This window comes from Tripterygium wilfordii, chromosome 7 (genome assembly GCF_013401445.1).
Source record: "Tripterygium wilfordii isolate XIE 37 chromosome 7, ASM1340144v1, whole genome shotgun sequence".
Lineage (NCBI taxonomy): Eukaryota > Viridiplantae > Streptophyta > Magnoliopsida > Celastrales > Celastraceae > Tripterygium > Tripterygium wilfordii.
The window spans coordinates 852,650-871,639 of NC_052238.1; the positions used below are offsets into that span (position 1 = coordinate 852,650).

Here is an 18,990-nt window from a genome sequence, read left to right on the forward strand (position 1 = left end):
ACGTTCATGTTGAGGTGGAGGTGTAGAATGCATATGCAAAAATATTAAACATGTGCTTTAATAATGCCAATCGTACGATGCATAATTCATTGATGTTACGGGAACAAATGAAGTTGACACAAAAGTGAAGTCGTGGAGCTAACGATCTACGATTGGTGCTTGCCTTTACTTTTATCAGAGTTGAATCAATATGACCTTTATGGTTTTATTTAGGGGTGAAAAAACAATCGGTTCCGAGTCGATTATAGGTGGGACAACATCACATGTTTACATGTTCATACTCTAACTCGAATTTTATTTTGGATGTAATTAATTGATCAAACTCTGATTGGTTTAAATCCAAACAAATAAATAAGATAATAATCTAATTCGGCTTAGAGTTCAAACAAGTAAACATTTGTGTTTGGACTTGATCCTAACTCGGACAAAAAAAATTGTGTTTGGATCCAAACTTTGAACATATAACTTATGTCTAAATTTGACTTAATCCGAGTCGAACAAATTTAATCATTCGAATCGGACAGAATTTTACCACCTCTATCATTATCCACTTCGTCAGTATACTTGTAGCTGATTTCACTCCAAAAGACGTACCCACAGAAAAGAAAAGAAAAGAAGAAACCGACGACCGTTTGCATTTAACATGAGCTTTATCATTATGATGTATTCATGTGAGTATGGACTATGGAGTGTTTTCTGTTATTTTCTGCTTTCCCTTTTTTGAGTTGAATTTATTTCAGAAAGCTGAATATTGGGCTGGGCTGGGTTACCCAGATTGAGCTCTTAACTAGCTTATTGGTTTGGATCATTAGTGATCACACAGAGTAAGCCCAATGGCCCAATAACGATCAAGCCCAACCCTCCAACAGTGAAATCTCAAGAAAATACCTTAAGCAGGCCCTGCTCATCCATTCCCAATCATCTTCACTCTGGGGCAGCTTTTGCCATTGCAGGGGACAAGTTATAGCATGATCCATGGCTACCACATCTATATCTCTGTCTGCACCACCTCTCGTACCCATTTTCAAGCCAAAGCTTACTAAATTTTCTCTTCCTGTCAACTATTTATCTCCACCAATCACTTCAACTTTCTCCTTATCTGCTCCTCTCCCAGAAAGAACAAGGACCATCCAATTTCGCAACCAGATTTGGAGAATCTCTGCTACCCCAGAAGAAGCCTTGTCTTCAGTTACGAACCCAGTTGAGGATTCCCTGCAAATACTGCCCAGTACCAGTGATGATGGCACGGCAACCATCATACAAGTTCTTCTCTTCATTTCCTTTGCTGTTCTCTCTGTTCTCACTATTGGGGTAATACAGCCTTTTCCTTATCCACTGTTTTTGGGTTCCAGCTACGATTTTTCGTAGTTGATTGTAAATTGCTGGATTTGGTTGCAGGTTATCTACCTGGCAGTGACAGATTTCTTGCAGAAGAGGGAGAGCGAGAAATTTGAGAAAGAAGAGGCAACCAAGAATAAGAAGGGTAGGAAAAAGAAGAAAGTGAGAGCAAGGGCTGGGCCAAAGGGATTTGGGCAAAAGATTGACGATGATGATGACCTAGATTTTGATTGATTAGAATGCACTCCCACTTTCTGACTTTCACCATCTGTGTATTGATTTTTCTTCCTTCTCTGGTTCTGTATTCAAGAAATGGGTTTGTGTTCTCTGTCTTAGGTTTTACTAAATGAAATCGTGTTCTTTTCTTTTTTTTTTACTGATGACAGTTTGTTTCTAGATTTTTTGGGTAATTGTAGTCGATAATTCCTGCTTTAATGTTTCTATTTCTATAGCTTGAGCATGGCAAAAACAACATACCATAGCTGCTTATAATGAAAGATGGCACAAAATATGGGCAAGAAAATTGTACTTTAAAGGACAAGTCAATTACCATACATATCAAGAAAATTCTGTCCTCACCTAAACATTAACAGCTCTCTTCCCACGGCATATTTGTACAGTCACATGAACACAAACTACCTCAACTCATTTTTACAGCCTTAGAACTTGTACAGTCATTTATCTCCTTTGCGTAGGATTCAGGTGTATTTAACATCTGAACTTCAGCCTCGATCACATCTATGTATAAACCTTAAGCTACACAATGTACAGTTTCCAGTACAAGCAACAACTTTATTTTCAATCGACTCTTATCTGTCTGAAAAAGATAGATAGAGAGGCATAACTCTAAGATGCGGGGGAGGAAGAAGGAGAAGAGAGGAAGCTCACAGTAGCCTCAGTTAGCTGTACAAACACCTTTCTTTCCTATGCCACCTAGGCGGAGTGTAGAGATTGGGCCGCAATTCTCCTTTCTGCAAGCAATTTAAAATGATGTTTGAGAAAACAAAGGGTATATTAAGGTTGAATGATAAGTGTAATGAGTCCACATTACTCCTAGGATGTAATAGGTGAGTTATAATGCCACTAATGATCCATCAGATGCATGCAATGTTCATATGCAAAGTTGTCAAACAGCGCTGTCAACAAGTATAGAAATGAGTACCTCCAGCAGCAACGAGTTTCTCTACACGGGCAACAATATGCTTTCCATATGTGTATTTCTTCAATGCATTTAAATGAACCTTAATTCGCGTAAGGATCAGTTCTCGTTGTTGGTCATCACAAGTCTCGAGCACTTTTTGAACAACATAGTTTGCAAACTGATCTTTCATCATGGCCTAGATATATAAGCAGAGAGAAGATAAGTAACCGGAATAATGTAACTGGCCACCTGCATATTTATCCAAATGGCCACAGAAGCAAACATCTCAACTTATCCCTCTGTGTCACACTACTGATAATGAAAATAATACTTCTAAATTACAGTTTTGGATACAATATTATGACACAAGTGTAGTCCTGTGGCAGTTTTGTAGAAGTGTAACAAATATGAGTACCTGAAGAGGCCCATATCAATCAATAGTGACAAGCATCTCATTCACCAGCAACTCCAAATTACATTTTTTGATACAAAATTTTGACTGAAATGTAGTTCTGCGACAGTTTGTAGAAGTGTACCATATTCGACGTACCTGAAGAGGCTCATTTTCATCGGTAGTGCCAAGCATCTCATTAACCAGTAACTGACGTTCACTAGGACCGCCAAAAGCCAAACACTTCTCCACAACATTGGAGGCAAACTTCTGCTGACTCATTTGGACAATTTTCCCAGCTAATTCCTTGATTATAGCAGAGCGTTCATGAGACTTTCCATGCTCCAACACATGCTGTTGGGACAAAATCAAGAAGTCAATAGCAGCAAAAATAGGAAAAGGCTGGAGAGAAATCCTGACAGAGCTTATCAAGTAGAAAATAGTATCCATGCCGAATACTTTGACAAAAATAAGAGACCAAACCCACATGCAGGTGAGCAGAAAAATATAACAAAGACAGCTGTAAGATCACGTCCTTCTGGAAACTCGCCTGTTGTAATGCTTTGATGATCAAATAGAACTCCAATCAACCTGACAATTATTATATAACAATAGCCTAATGCTCTCTGTTGAACTCCAAACAAACATTTGATTGAAAATGAATTAAGTTCTGCTCTTTGGGAGAGTTTCGACAAACTATCACGCTATACTAGAAAGCCAGAAGTGAAGGGGTGTCCAGCAAATGTTTTACATAGTTTAAATACAATAATTTAACAGGAAAGTAAAGAACATGAAGCCTATTGGCAAATTAATCTCATACATCCGTAAGTATATAACCAGGATATCAAATTTTAACAGCCCAGGCCATCAAGGGGCAATAAAAATGGAATGTGATTTGAAGAATTTACAGAGCCCTATGAAAAAAGTAAACTACATCAAGTCATTTCAAACGTTCTTGGAAAGCAGTGAACGACTATAACATGTCTAGTCGACAGGGATCCAAGTTTGCTACTGAATGTGAGAATTTAAGGTATCGGGTATGCATATGAATATATGATCATCCAAGAAGAAAGAAGAAATTAAAATCAAGGTTTTTGAAGGTCTCAATTATGTTCCTCTTTATATAAGAGATCGGATGGTAGGACATAAATTGGGAGAATTTGCACCTACTCTAAATTTCCGGGGACATGCAAAAAAAAAGAAAAATAAATGGGCGAACAACAAATAGTTAATTAAAAAGAGGTGGACTTCATGATTGAAAAAAAAAACCATATACAAAAGTATATGCGATGGGTCTCAATTAAATTCAAGGCTTTTGAAGGTCTCAATTGTGTTAGATCAGTGGTTAAAAGTTAAAACCAACATTGAAAATGCAGTCTGTGTATACAGTAATATGAAGAATACCGCAAGAACAATAAAGAGAATGTATCCACGTGAAAAAATGAATTGAAACAAACACTAGAAAGTAGAAACCATGAAAGTGTAGCAACAGTGCAACACATATCATAAACATATATGCTGCATGAAACTGTACCATCAGTTTCCATCTACATACCTGAACAACATAATTTCCATACTGATCTTGTGCCAACATGCTGACAGATCCTAAAATCTCATCCATAACTTTACTCTGTGTTCCCGGGTCTTCGCAATGTTCCAGTATTCTCTGTCAACGAAATAAAAGATGAATATACAGACAATACACCTCTTATATATACGGTACACATCCTTAAGTTTGAAAATTAAGAAGTAATAACCAAAAGTTTCCCCACCTGTATAACTCGGCACCCATATGGGTGTGTGGAAAGGCTCACAACCTGGTCAAAGAATGTTGTGACAATAAATTGAATACTGTCTTCAGGGACACATTCAATACACTTCTGGATGACATGGTTCCCATTCTGGTCACGCACACAGCGCATCACATGACCATCAAGCTCCTCAACCATTTTAATCTTCTGGTCTAAATCAACAACTTCAATAGCCTGAACAGTTTACATACGCAAATTGTTACAAGAACTTCCATATAATGACAGCCCATATTAGGTTGAAATTATATTTAAGGATGTACAACAGGATAAGTGGAGACCAGATGGATCAAAATTGGTCATATAAAGAAGCAAAACAATATGCAACATCGAAACATATTCCAACAGAAAACAAATGATACCTTCTGAATCACTCGGCAACCATACATCTGAAGACCAAGAGTCAAAACATGACCAAAGAGTTTGCTCGCTAGTTCTCTTCTCTGGGATGAAAGTCCATGCTCAAAAAACTGTATACAAACAAACACTGTTACTTTCATAAATCTGAGAAATTGCATAACACAACTCATGTCTTCCAAGTTCCAACAAGAGAATATCAAATTACCTTCTGAATTACATAATTACCAAACACGTCAGTCATCAAAGCAAGAGCTTGTGGCATGATTTCCTGATAAACCATATTTTTCTCTTCAGTTGTCGCTGTCTCAAGTTTTTGTTGAATGAATCGACTACCGTACTGATCAGCACTGCACATAGTAAGATGAAAATAGCATGAATCAGTTAAGATTGTAGGATTAGGAAGGAGCAGAACATAGGTTTTAAGTATCCTGTACCTGAACTCGACGACGTGACCAGCAATTTCAGAAAGTTCAAAGCATTTAGCTTTGTTGCTCTTAAACTCTTCCAGAAGTGATGATGCAAACCCTTCATCCATGTTCAAACCCCCATTCAAGTGCCAGGGCCCCATGACGCCCCCAGCCAAGTTCCTTATCCCAGGAGGAAAGCGCATGTTAAAATCATTGTGCCTGATGGGACTGCCAGATCCAACTGGAGAGTTTGGAATGATAGGATTTGCCAAGGGGCTTCCTGGATATGACAGACCATAGGGAGGATTTCCATAGTAACCATGGTGGTTGGAACTGCCAGATTTACCACCCAATGGGACACCATACTGTGATTTCTGAGGTGATAGCAAAGCTCCAAGATAAGCTTTCTGAAGTTCGAGCAAATGCATGTATGAATTGCCCCCATAGTTCCCATCCATAGAGGAATCATTCAAAGCAGCAAGCTGTGCCGCAGCAAACTCGGGTGTCCTCAAGTACTGCAGATACATCGGATCAACAAAGGGTGCCTCAAGAGCACTTCCTGCCATAGGACTTCCCAACCTACCGTGGTTCTGTGATTCAGATGCGACAGACATCAGATTTGACCCTGGAGTAAAACCACCTCCAAGCACTTTTGAGTCCATCCCAGGGACTGCCATGGCTGATGCTGCAGCAGCATTTTCAAACAAGGGAGGGAGATTACCTGTGCCAAGTTGGCTAGCCATCATGGAAGCCAATGCTGGATTTAAGGAATATCCACCTAATCCATAGGTTTGGAATGACGAATGTGTACCATCCATATGCTGGTACTGACCAGGTAAGCCACTTCCACCATTAAGAGGGGAGGTCGGTGATCCTTTTAGATATGAATTACCTGAGTGAACAAAAGATTTTCGCACTCCAACATGCCTATCAGATACCAAGGGCGAGTTGAGGTCTGAACCCCCACCATTGATCTTACCAGAATTGGGGTAAGTTCCCTTTACTGATTGAGGAGCCACAGGCATATTTAAATGCCCTGATTCAGACTTCTGCAGGTACAAATGTTGCTTAACATGATTCTGATCACTTTCCAAACCAAACAAATAATTCTGGTGACCATCAGCATCATCATGTTCAATCTGAGATGGAAAATGGTTCTCTTCGCCAATCACACCAATTGTCGACAAGTTCATACCAGATAAAGCGGCTATCAAATCCGAGGATTCATTGATGCCAGATGAAACACCACTAAATGAATTTGAACCAGTGATGCTCCTCTTGTCAGCATTGCTAGTTCTCCCCCCTCCAATAGGTGTGAGGCACGGACTAGGAGCCCTAGCAACAAACTGAGGATCTGGAGTGGTGCTCCTTGACAGAGAGGATCCCAGGGCAGCAGCATAAGTATATGAAGAAGATGGGCCATTTGCACTAGATCGTAAAGCATCAGCTGATGCTACTTCACGGCGAAGAAGAGCCAAGTCAGCTTCACCTGACCCTAAAGTTTCAACATTTTCATCGAATGCATTTCGGCTAGCAGGACGAGAAGGGTGACCTGTCAGAGGAGTTGCACGCCCCAAGTCATCCTGCATCAAAAGGAAACTAAAATAATAAGTAAACAATGCACATTATTAACAAAATTCTGCTTCACTAATGGCAGCATTAATGTTAGGGGGAATGAAAAGGGCCAAGCAGCAACCAGAAACAAGCACACAAAAAAAAGCCATTAAATAAGAAACTCATCAGAAAGAAGAATTCCTTCAGAAACAAGCCTATCAGAGGGGTCCATAATTAAGGAAACCACTACAACAATTTGGATAGACTGCATTAAAAAATGAATATGGATACATGGCTTCAAGTGTATTTGGAATTTCATAATATGCCAAACATGCATATCAAAAGGCATTTCACACCAACACCTATGAATTAAATTTCATAAATACGAATTTTCCATGCAACTGTCTCCTCACAGTGATATATAAACTGATCAGTGGAAGCATATAAACTGTGAATGTTCGTGCTCAAAGAGTTGTCAACACAAACCTCAAAACCTAGAGAAGCACCATGACAAGTTATTTTCACCAAACATGATTTGAAACCCACAAATCAGGACTGGGAATAAAGAGAGGACAAATTATGAATCACCTAAAGATGACCTGATCCCTCTTTGTCTTTCTGTTTTTCCATTTTTCTATTCTTTGCATTTTCTTGAACAGAAAAATGACCTTGTCCTTACCTTGAATAAGAATATTCAGCAACATCACGCAAAATCATATGGTAAGGAACCGGAGAGGACAAAATTCAACTGGTTTCGACATGTGAAATGAGACCAATTTTTTCACAAAAAATGCAAATGCTAAACAATATTAATAAAATAAAATAAAATAAAGCTTTTCCACATATGAAAGAGACCAATGCACCTGAAAAATTTCAGCAAGGCTCTTCTGCTTGCTCCCAAGACCTAAACCGGGCAAACCAATCAGCCCATCACCACCCCATTCACCAGTTCCATGTACTTTATCTGCCTCAACCTCACTACTTTCCGGTTTCCTCGAGTCAAAACCAGGTGGCATCGAAAACAACGATCTATTACCACTACCATTATCAGCCCTGTTCACTTTCCTCCTATCTCCTATCCCTCCCAACATGGGACCACTTCCCTTCAACCTCTGTGCAAACCTCCAGTCCTCCTTAGAAAGCAAGGGAGGAGGAAGCCTAGGGTTCAAGTTCACATTTGAGTAATAGTACGAAAGATAAGCTGGATCAGACCTTAGTTCTTCCTCGGATGAAAACCCGTTTCCATTTCTCGAAAACTCGGCTAAGGCAGCACCACTGCCGCCGCCGTCACCGCCGCTTCCAATTCCAGCAAACAACCCTCCAACTGCACTCAGTGAACCCTCCACAGTTGGAGGAGCAGAGCCACTCCTATACATATTGAGTTCGCGCTCGCGATCATAACCCTCAGCCTCTTGCCGACGCTGCTCACGAAGTAACAATCCTAACTCCTTTTCCAAGTCATCACCAAACGATCCCTCGTTACCACCTATCATGGGTCTCCTTCCCAATTCAGATAACATGATTGATCATAACCCTTGTCGAAACTCAACAAGTGATCACAACGCGATAATCAAATCCTAAACCCTGAGGGCAAAAAGACGCTCTTTCAACCTAGACGAAGTTATATCCATATTCTGATAACTGCAAAAATCCTCACTTTGAGCTGGCAAAGATCAAAACTTTATCACCCAGAACTGAGAATCGTTTCATTCTTTCAATCCGAAACCACGGAACTTAGAATGATCTAGCTCAAACAACAATCAAACACGTCAATTACTTCCCTCGCAATCAATGCCCGAAACAACGGGAAACAATTTTGCAGACCATGATGGCAGCAACGGGGACAAAAAATAAGTATATAGAGCAAGGAAGTGATTTCCGAGATAGTGTTTTGAGAGAAGAGACGAAACCCTAAAGGTTATTTAAGGTGATACATAGCGAGCATATGAAGTGAAGTTGGGATCAATCCGGCGGCGAATTGTTCTTACAAGAACCCCTTAGGGTTTTGTTCCACTTTAAGGAAGGATTAAATACAGTTAACTTGGTAGTAAAACAGTTTTCTTACTTTTTTTATAATTATTTTTCAAATAACAAAAATCACTTTAATTTTATTTCTTCCTGAATATCAGGCGTAAATTGACGAAGCGATAGCTGAGTAACTGACCGATCACTGATGTAAAAAAATAAAAAAAAAGAGATAATGATGTTTTGTTTTGCTCGTGCTGCGAAAGAAGAATCTGAGAGTGACACGTAAGCTCCATAGATTCGCTGCTATGAGATCGTTGAAGGAAGTGAACCAGGGACAGTGCATGTAAATATCTGAACTTCTGGTCTGTAAATTCTACTCTCTTTTTTTTTTACCTCTTCTGGCAATTTCACAATATAAAGGAATATTTCCTTGTCTTTTTTGTTTTATGATCGCAGATTTAATCAGAGATATGTCAGTAAATTAATTTCATAACAGCAGTCACTTTTAACTAACAATTAATAGTCATTACTAAGTAATGCAATCTAATTTTATTAATTAATAATAAATAAATGAAAAGCATTAACACATTAATTCTTCGGACCATAAAATTCAATATTGCTAGTATTAGAAATTTAATATTGCCGGTTTAGGTATTGCAATTAATAGTGAATTCTATATATGGCTCCGGCTCTATATGGAATGGGAAAAAATGTCCATATACTTACATATTATTCAATTTGGCATAATGACGTGCATCCTTTAGACAACAATGTTTGATGAAATTTTTTCCTGATAACTCATGAGATGCTATAATTTTGGCGTAACACGCGTGGAAATCTGTCGTCTCAAGTGCGAACACAGAGGTCCGCAAAAGGGGTGGTATCATGGTAGAGGGACACGTATATAACGGGTAGTGGGTGAGTGGGCAGTTGCCACGTACTTCAAAAGCTCCATGGGCTGAGTAACAAAAGTTTTCATTGATTTTGGGCTTAGTCAATCATCATTGGCATACCTTCAGAGAGTTGCACAGCAACAGAGGTTTTGATCTTGGGCTTCAGTTTTGATATTGGGCGTAGTCAGTCATTATGAGCATACCTTAAAAATACGGGCCCACAAGTGCGATACAGTTTCTACCATGGTGGGCTTTTCAATAGTATTGGACTCTGTTCTGGCACGCCCACATTTCAATGGCTTGGAATTAGAGAGCATGTCTATAGGCCCATTATTATCCATCCTGAGCCCAATGTTGATTACCCATTTACCAAGCCCTATAAGGAAATATGAAATATCATTAGAGACTGTCTATGGGCCCATTATTATCCTCAGTAAGCCCAATGCTGATTACCCATTTACCAAGCCCAATTAGGAAATCCCAATGATATTTGGCAAATTTTTCATGACCCATAGGCCTTCACCATTAATGGCCTCCCTGTCCCATGATACATTTGTTCAGAAGGTACCGTGGGCCACAAAGCCCAGCTCTAGAAACTAAAAACTCGTTTAATTAAAAAGTTATAAAAAAAATAATAATTGTGCTCTTCACTTCTTTGTAGCTTTTGGCGTAAATTTGCATTGCAGGGACATTTAAGCTGAAGGAGTGAAGGTGAAGCCTAGGGAAACATATCTCCTTCGCTTGATCAATCTGTAATGAATGATGACGTGTAGCAAACCACGATTGGACAACTGTTGAGGCTGAGGCAAGTTATGTCAAAGCCATTTGAATCCGAAATCTTGCACATTGGAGCAGACGACAAATGTTCTTCTCAAGACCAAATCTAAGTTTATTATGAGAATATATATGAACGAGAATATTATGTATTCGTTTCCACTATTCAATTCTATTTAATACCACATTTTCACCAACTTCTATTAAATTTATATATTTACCTACTCTTCAAACCATGTCTTTAGATTTTCATCTTCGGTTCTTATTTTTTGTTCCTATATAAATTATTTTGATTTTCTTCAATGTTGCACTATTATCTCTATGTTACACATGTTTACGTCATATCAAATGTTTTGCTCACAACTTATCTTTCACTTATCCCACCCATACTAATTTTTATCAAACAAGGTAAGGATTTGCATTCCCAATGCAGATTCAATCACTACTAATGTCTTATTACGACCCCCACATTTTCTGTTCCGACATCCCAACGCAGCTCTGCCCATCAAGATAATATAAGAAGAAGAAAACAAACATGTGAAAAGCCCAATAATTGGAGATGATTTTGTACAACCAAAATAACTTTCATGGAAAAAAAAAGAGAGAGAGAGAGAGAAAAAATCACATCTTGAGATCTGACTTCACTGAAGTTAACGATCATATAATCATACACATTTCTATAGATTGGAGATTATGAAAGTCCTGAGAATTTGATTGAAAAGTATTTCAACTGCAATGATATCTCTATCCCATTTTAATTACATTGGCTCCAGAAACGGAGAAGAAGAACAAAACTTTGAGCCTGTGAATCTATTCTTGATCTGATTGCACAATATTTCGTGGATTCAAGCCAAACCCATAAGAACCAAGAAAAAGAAGAGCAAAAAAGTAAGAAAATCTGTTATTTATCAAGAATCAAGAGTCGCCATGCTTGCGCCAGCAAACAAGCATGGCAACACATCTTCTCATGATATAAAACCTTGCTTTCTGTTCCTTAGCAAGGCTACTACACTTGCGGCTGATTGAAGATCCCTTTTGTGAATAACTTCTGGGAAGAGCAGACTTGGACGAAGAAACAGAGCTCTTGAGGGAAGAACTTCGCAACAGAGGATCCTTCGATGAGACGCTCTTTGTTGAGAAACTACGAGAGAAAAATGGAGACTTTGACGATGAGCTCTTGGATAACTTCCACTTTTCATCCATCCAAAATCAATGCGTGTTCGTGTTGTGTGTGATTGATAGAGATTGACAGACAGACAGAGAGATGGTTTGATTCAAGAGGGGGATCGAGCTGAAGGGACTATTTGTGGTTTATATATATATATACAGAGAGATGGGTTAAATATTGGACAGTGCTTATTTGGTGACGCAGTGAAGCTCCAAGGTGTCTCTTTGAGATTTTGGCATTGCTTTGAGTAATATACTCCTATTTGTAGTCAAAAAAATTTTCAGAATGTGGTGTGAAACCAGAAGTACGTTTTTAGTCCATCCAGATTTCGCACTTCGTTTAGAATAGAAAAGGTTTCAATATTATGTTCAGGGCGAATTTTAGTCAAAATATTCAACGAACTGTGGATGATATTTATCATATTTTTCTAATGGGACTATTTATTCTGAATAATTTACCAATATAAATTAATGTTTTATTTAATTATTCATGGTTCTGATGAAAACCTTGTTCCCTTCTCTTTATTCCTTTCATCTTTGGATTCCTTTGGTCGATCAAATTCGTTTTGCTAGCTAGCTAGTAGGGTTTATTGTAGATTGGACTGGATGAGTACGTAACGGTAATTGATTAGTCTAATTATGCATTGGAAATTCATCTTCACATGCACATGCAACCATCTAGATCATAAATCTAGACATCATTGTTGAAACAATGCTCAACGAATTAATCATGCTTCATGGAATATTTTGACCTGAAGAGAATATTTTGAATTGGAATGAAAAGCATAATTAGAAACGGCAATTTGTTGTAGTTGGCCATGTGTGTGTGTGTGTGTGTGTATATATATATATATATATAGCTTGTTACGCATAAATGCATAATGCATGTGTTTAGCACTGGCTATGCAGCTAATAAACTGAAGATCGCCTCTGAATTGTGTAGCTGATGATTGTTGGATTTTGAGTATGATTTGATTATCTCAATTAGTGGTGATTGATTGAGGTAAATTAGCTGTGATTAGAATCTCTGTAATTAGTCAATATAATTATTTCTTTCCTTGTATAGATATACTAAAGTCCTAAACATAAGGACTTGATAGCTTTGTATACTACTACTTATAAGGCCATCGTTACAGTGAATGAAATAACTAAGTGAAGCTATTATTCCTTGTTTCTGTATATTGTTTTTCATCTATGATGCAGTTGGGTAGTTGAAAACTTGAAATGATCGACGGGTCAGTCGGTGTGGTGGAAGCTAGCTAGCTGAAGTCTTGACTGTCCTAAATTAACGCCATGCAGATTGGAGTTCGAATAGAAGAAAGTGGAAGCTGGAATTTTAAGTACCTTTTCATGGTTGAAAGAAGAGAAAGAGAGCCCATGGAAACTCTACCAAATTAATCACGGAGTTGAAAAAGTCTTCGCATCTGTGTGATAATTCATACCAGAAGGCAGAAGGGAGGCTAATTATGTTGCAGATACTTTGGCCAATTGAGGGCGTGATGACTGGGAGAGAAGATCAAGTCATGTGACCGTAGGAAATAGTGTGGCAGGTTTGTGTTGATAGCTCGGGTCTTCGGAGTTCGGAAGATCTTTTGCTCTTGCATCTTTGTTCATTTTTTCTTTTCTTTTGTTGTTTTTGGTTTTGGCTGTTTTGCATTAGTCCTTGGTTGAAAAAAAACACTACGCAAGGCAATTAACTTGAGGGTTGGTATCTTCTTTTGAATACCTAAAATTCTAAGCAGAAAAAAAGAACATATATATATATATATATACACACACAGAAAGATGGTGAGTGACAGCAGTACATGGGGATTTTATATAGAACTCGCTTATTTATAATCCAACCATATGAAATCAATCCAGACCACAGATTTGATTGGTCAAAGCACGTGGTGTGCTGTGGTTAGTACATCTATCTATAATATACTCGCGCGAATGGTTTTTTTTTTGAGCAATTGGTGGCCCAAAACGGCATCGTTCTGTTGTTGTTAGTAGTGTTGTTTGCATGAGGATGAAGACGAAACCAGATGTGGACAAAATGGTCGTTTTCGTCTCCTGTGGGTCTCGCTTTTGACTTGCGGTGGTTCATGCATCTAATCTTCCGTCATTTTCTTCCTGTTGATGTCTACTCATTTGCACTCGATTTTCCTGTGTTTCTCTTTAAAATTTTAGTACGGGCGAGAGGCGGAGGAAGATTTGTAGCGTCGTCGTCTGCATAGGTGTGTTCCGCTTCCTGCGTAAGTTTAATTTCCCCTGTATCTGACTCTGCAGTGTTGTGCAATGATATATTCTGTTTGGAGTTGAAAGTCCGCTAGGATCAATCTTTGTGGTTGTGCTCGGCTACGAGTGTTTGCCGAAGATGCTTTATCTTGAAATTGTCGACCTAATTTAAGCATTCAATTGTTCAATTATTCTTTTTTCACTCCTCCGATCATTATTTTCTGGCCTTGCACGGGTAGTTGTGCAGAACTCCCAATTCCTTTAATTTCACCATTTTATCTCAAACTTGCAGAGGTAAGCCCAGTATTGAGTTATTGAACTTCTTTATCTATGTTCTGGAACTTCTCTCAAAAATTGTAATATATTCTCCTCATCTTTCATTCTCTGTTGGGTTATATCTCTCTTTTTCCGTAGGCATATATTGTTCAGAAACACAATTAGCAAATATTTTTTAAAAACAAATAGTAGCTTTAGTTGGCAGGTATCATATTAGTAGATTTTCTTTCTATGCAGTCTTCCTATTGTACTTTGTTTCTCAATATTTTTGGTCTGCTGTGTGTGTTTTAACTTGGATTCCCTTAATTTTTCAGCAGTGTTTGTTTCAAATGCTGTATAGATAAGATTGGGGATTCATATGCAAGAATGACAATATCGCAAGAATGATAAAACTTTGTGGTTTAATTCATTAGTTTGTCCAATGAATGAATCGGTATTTGTTTCTTTAGTATATTGTATGTTTTCGAATATTGGAAAACCCTTTCTTTCTAATCCTATCAATTAAGAAGGTTTGATGGACTTTTATAGCTGCTTTGGTGTGTTTCACTTACCTTATTTGATGGACTTTTATACATGCATGCTTTTGGTTGATTTTATGTGGTTAGAATGTGTCTGTGTTGTGATCTGCTGGATTTTGTTTTTGCAGCTCTTAAAGGATCAATTTCTGTGGGTTTTCTTCTTCCAACTATTTTGCCATCTTCATTTGTTAAGGTAAGTTTCATTACCTTTTGTTTTGCTATTATATACTTTGTCTTCATGAACTGCTTTATCTATTTTGTGGTATGTTCATTATTAGGCCGATTTAGAGATTTCAATATTAAATGTCATGATTAAAACATCTTTGTTAGCTATTTTTGGTGTTCTCCTACTGTACTTTCTTTGTCAATATTTTTGCTGTGCAACCACAGATAAGACGAGGTAGATATTGTGTACTTTATAGATATAACCTTATTTTTGGTTGTTTTATTTTCTTCCTTTTCGGCTTTTTTTTCATTGATTCCATTTGCTTAGGATGGAAAGAGGGGAGTCAAGTACGCAAAATAGAATTTTGCGTAGACAATTTATGAGCAGTCGGAGACAGCCATATAATGGACATAGTTCTCTTGAGAGTTCTCCGTGTTCCATGTTGGAGTCTAGAAACAAGCGCCGCAGAGTATACGACTGTGGGATGAATCCTCATGAAAGTGATGTGATTGAGACCGATGACTTTGTTCCATTCAGTTTTGGTGGTCCAGACTATTCATGTGCTTATTGTGGCGCTATTTTTTGGTTTGAAGAACGAGTGAAGAATGCAAGCACGCGAGCACCAGTATACTCACTTTGCTGTAGGCAAGGCCGGATAAAACTTCCACCTCTAAAAGAAGCTCCTGAACCATTAAAAAGTTTATTACGTTATAATGGTGGTCAGGCTTCAAAACTTTTTCGGCAAGAAATAAGGGCCTACAATTCTATCTTTGCATTCACTTCAACCGGCGGAAAAATTGACAGGACCATTAATAATGGTGATGCTCCTTATATATTCAGATTGAATGGTCAAAATCACCATAGGATTGGATCATTGCTTCCATTAAATGGTGAGAGGCCTCAATTTGCTCAGCTCTACATATATGACACAGAAAATGAAGTTGCTAATCGAATGGCTGTCCTTGGTGATTCCAGCAAGGAAAGTCAGATTGACAGCAATGTTGTGTCAGAGCTCATAAAAATGTTTGACAGCATTAATACTTTGGTGAAAATCTTCCGAATGGCAAGGGATCGGTTCAGCTCTGGAGACATTCATTCTCTGTCATTAAGACTATGTGAGAAACAGCTGGGCGACACAATTCAGTACAACGCGGCTGCTACACCTCAAATGGCTGGTTTATTTATTGGAGAACTTGGTGAAACAGATGAAGGGCGTGATATCATTGTTGAGCAGCACTCCGGAACATTGAAGCGCATCAATGATTTGCATTCTTGCTTTATGGCAATGCAATATCCTATCTTATTCCCATATGGAGAAAATGGGTACACACTTGATATCCCCTATTATTATCCAACCAACACACCTACATTGAAACGCAAATCTGTCACCAGGCGAGAATATTATGCGTATATATTGCACCAAAGAAATGTTGCTGATGGATTACTTCATCTTGGAGGGAGGTTGTTTCAACAATATATCGTCGATGCATATACATGTATAGAAGATGAGAGGCTGCGATATATTAGATTCAAATACCAGCAAGAGCATTTCAGGAGTGAAATCTACAGTGGTATGCAAGATGCATTCCTTCGAGGTGATATCAACGCCAAATCCCTTGGTAAGCGTGTTATACTACCTTCAAGCTTTACCGGTAGCCCACGATATATGATCCAGCATTACCACGATGCTATGGCTATATGTCGATCTCGAGGAAATCCCGATCTTTTTATCACTTTCACATGTAATATTCAGTGGATTGAAATCTGTACTGCATTAAGCCTAATTCCAGGGCAGAAAGCTGAAGATCGGCCTGATATTGTTTCTCGCGTGTTTCATATGAAGCTTGCAGAGTTTATAAGAGATATCAAGCAACAAAACTACTTTGGACAAGCTATTAGATGTATCTACACAGTTGAATTTCAAAAAAGAGGCTTGCCTCATGTACACATTGTTGTTTGGCTCCATCCAAATGACAAATACTCAACTCCAGAAGACATTAATAGAGTCATTTGTGCAGAAATTCCAGATCGTGCAACTGATCCTGCCCTGTTCAATGTTGTGTCACGATTTATGCTACATGGACCTTGCGGCTTGGCAAATCCAAACGCACCATGTATGAGGAATAAAAAATGCAGTAAACATTTCCCAAAAAAGTATTTTGCAGACACAGTTATAGGAGAGGACGGTTATGCAATGTATAGAAGACGTGAAGATGGAAAATCTGTAATTAAACAAGGAGTGGAGCTAGACAACAGGTCTATTGTCCCATATAACAAAGGCCTTCTCCTCAAGTATCAGGCACATGTGAATGTCGAATGGTGCAACCAGTCAAGATCCATAAAATATCTATTTAAGTACATTAACAAAGGACCAGATAGAACAAGAGCACTTCTACAAGAAAATGTCCATAATACTGTTGGTGTTTCAGAAGCTGATTCTCAACCAGTTGATGAGATAAAGCTATATCTTGACTGCAGGTATTTATGTGCATATGAGTCTACTTGGAGAATTTTTGAATATGAGATTCATTGCAAGTATCCAGCTGTCCAAAATTTAACTATCCACCTGCCTCAAATGAATAACATTATTTTTAGAGGAGATATGGATGTAAGTGCAGTTATTCATCAACCAGGTATAGAAAAGTCAATGCTAACAGAGTGGATGTTCACCAATAGTGTTGCTGTTGACGCACGTACATTAACATACACTGAATTTCCTTCATTCTGGAGGTGGGACTCAACAAATAAGATATGGCTGCGAAGAAAAAGGGGACATTGCATTGGCCGGATAACTTACATTCACCCTTCCGCAGGGGAGGTTTATTATCTGCGAATGTTGTTGGCATATGTAAAAGGACCGACAAATTTTACTCACATAAGAACTGTAAATGGAACAATATACTACACATTTAAGGAAGCTTGTGCAGCAATGGGCCTAACAGGAGATGATCGAGAATGGCATGAAGTTCTTGATGAGGCTGCAATCTGGGCTACATCTAATGAACTTAGAACTCTATATGTAACCTTAATTATCTTTTGTGAAGTTGCAGATTCAGCAAAATTATTCCATGCACATCTCCCAAATTTCCAAGATGACATTATTTACAAGCTGCAGAATACATTTGACATGGCTCCTTCAACGATTTCACCATCACATGTCAGAGATCAAGTTTTAGTTGAAATACAAGCAGTATTATCAAAGAATGGCGCTACCCTTGCTGACTATAATCTCCCTGTGCCTACACACACACTCATGGAACAACTTGGCAACACACTGTTAAGAGAAGAAATAGCTTCGAGAACGTTAGACATGTGAGCTGGTCAGTGCAGAGGTGGCCCAATCTGACCGGGCTCGTGCTATAAAAGAAAAAAAAGAAAAGAGAAGGGAATCTTGGGCAAAAACAATGGGTCAATAATGTGTAGGTTACAAACACAGATGGGCTGGAATGTTGTGTTCAAACAATTAATTGATTCGTTGTTTCAAGCTTATCATGTGGGTCAGGCATCACTTATGGGATACGGGCCTACTTATAACTGTGGACCTCATACCCAATAAATATCTGGACCTGCCCTGACCCAATAAATGTCTCCGCCCAAGTGAAGAAAATTATGTGGGCTGTACTTGAAGCCCATTGGGCTTGTCAAGTTGGATTGCATATCCAGAAATTCTCCCAACAGCTTTTGCTTTTTCGAAGATGATAAAGAGTATCCCAATTATAGTCGGACGCACATGTTCGTTTCCTACAATTTCGAATGACCACATTTTTTTTCGTGTTTTTATTTCAATTCGAAGCCAGAAGCCCCCAAAGTGTTATCTGATTGTGTTGAGAAATAATCTCACATTGTTAAAATAAAAATGTAATTGACAAGTTATAAGCTCATAGTTTCCTTAACTTAGTAAAACGTATTTTAAAGTCGTGAGGCTTAAAATTAGGGGTGTCTACAGTAGGTTTCGATCATTTTTTGACATAAAAACCAATCAGTTGGTTATTGACGGTTTGATAAATTT

The 18,990-nt window shown here is 38.4% G+C and overlaps 4 protein-coding genes across 5 annotated transcripts; 2 read left to right on the plus strand and 2 right to left on the minus strand.

Annotated features, from left to right (window-relative positions):
• The first annotated feature begins 904 nt into the window (after positions 1-904).
• LOC120001695 lies at positions 905-1,718 on the plus strand. Its single transcript, XM_038850116.1, has 2 exons — positions 905-1,311; positions 1,399-1,718. Exons 1-2 carry the CDS (start codon positions 976-978, stop codon positions 1,570-1,572), a joined length of 510 nt encoding a protein of 169 aa, XP_038706044.1. The 5' UTR covers positions 905-975; the 3' UTR covers positions 1,573-1,718.
• A 131-nt stretch (positions 1,719-1,849) lies between these two features.
• Positions 1,850-9,010, minus strand: LOC120001694 (pumilio homolog 2-like). 2 transcript variants are annotated; one of them, XM_038850115.1, is made up of 9 exons: positions 7,863-9,008; positions 5,473-7,028; positions 5,244-5,385; positions 5,041-5,148; positions 4,643-4,855; positions 4,426-4,536; positions 3,030-3,224; positions 2,501-2,675; positions 1,850-2,309 (listed from the first exon to the last, which is right to left on the minus strand). In XM_038850115.1, the coding sequence occupies exons 1-9, from the start codon at positions 8,517-8,519 to the stop codon at positions 2,272-2,274; spliced, it is 3,195 nt and encodes a 1,064-aa protein (XP_038706043.1). In that variant the 5' UTR covers positions 8,520-9,008; the 3' UTR covers positions 1,850-2,271. The 2 variants fall into 2 exon arrangements, 1 of the variants encoding a protein (XP_038706043.1); XR_005469026.1 differs by lacking the exons at positions 1,850-2,309; positions 2,501-2,675 and adding an exon at positions 3,358-3,461 and having other exon boundaries at positions 3,084-3,224; positions 7,863-9,010.
• Positions 9,011-11,382: 2,372 nt separating this feature from the next.
• On the minus strand, positions 11,383-12,049 carry LOC120001236. The gene has a single exon (XM_038849455.1). The coding sequence runs from the start codon at positions 11,835-11,837 to the stop codon at positions 11,550-11,552; it is 288 nt and encodes a 95-aa protein (XP_038705383.1). The 5' UTR covers positions 11,838-12,049; the 3' UTR covers positions 11,383-11,549.
• A 1,850-nt stretch (positions 12,050-13,899) lies between these two features.
• LOC120001991 lies at positions 13,900-18,297 on the plus strand. Its single transcript, XM_038850522.1, has 3 exons — positions 13,900-14,020; positions 14,944-15,008; positions 15,309-18,297. The coding sequence occupies exon 3, from the start codon at positions 15,310-15,312 to the stop codon at positions 18,295-18,297; it is 2,988 nt and encodes a 995-aa protein (XP_038706450.1). The 5' UTR covers positions 13,900-14,020; positions 14,944-15,008; position 15,309.
• Positions 18,298-18,990: the final 693 nt, after the last annotated feature.

Coding starts and splice junctions, on each gene's coding strand:
- LOC120001695 (XM_038850116.1), top strand. CDS start 976: ATGGCTACCACATCTATATCTCTGTCTGCACCACCTCTCGTACCCATT. Junction 1,312..1,398: donor TCTCTGTTCTCACTATTGGG/GTAATACAGCCT, acceptor ATTTGGTTGCAG/GTTATCTACCTGGCAGTGAC.
- LOC120001991 (XM_038850522.1), top strand. CDS start 15,310: ATGGAAAGAGGGGAGTCAAGTACGCAAAATAGAATTTTGCGTAGACAA.
- LOC120001694 (XM_038850115.1), bottom strand. CDS start 8,519: ATGTTATCTGAATTGGGAAGGAGACCCATGATAGGTGGTAACGAGGGA. Junction 7,029..7,862: donor GCCTTGCTGAAATTTTTCAG/GTGCATTGGTCT, acceptor CTTTTGATGCAG/GATGACTTGGGGCGTGCAAC. Junction 2,676..3,029: donor ATGAAAATGAGCCTCTTCAG/GTACGTCGAATA, acceptor TTATATATCTAG/GCCATGATGAAAGATCAGTT.
- LOC120001236 (XM_038849455.1), bottom strand. CDS start 11,837: ATGGATGAAAAGTGGAAGTTATCCAAGAGCTCATCGTCAAAGTCTCCA.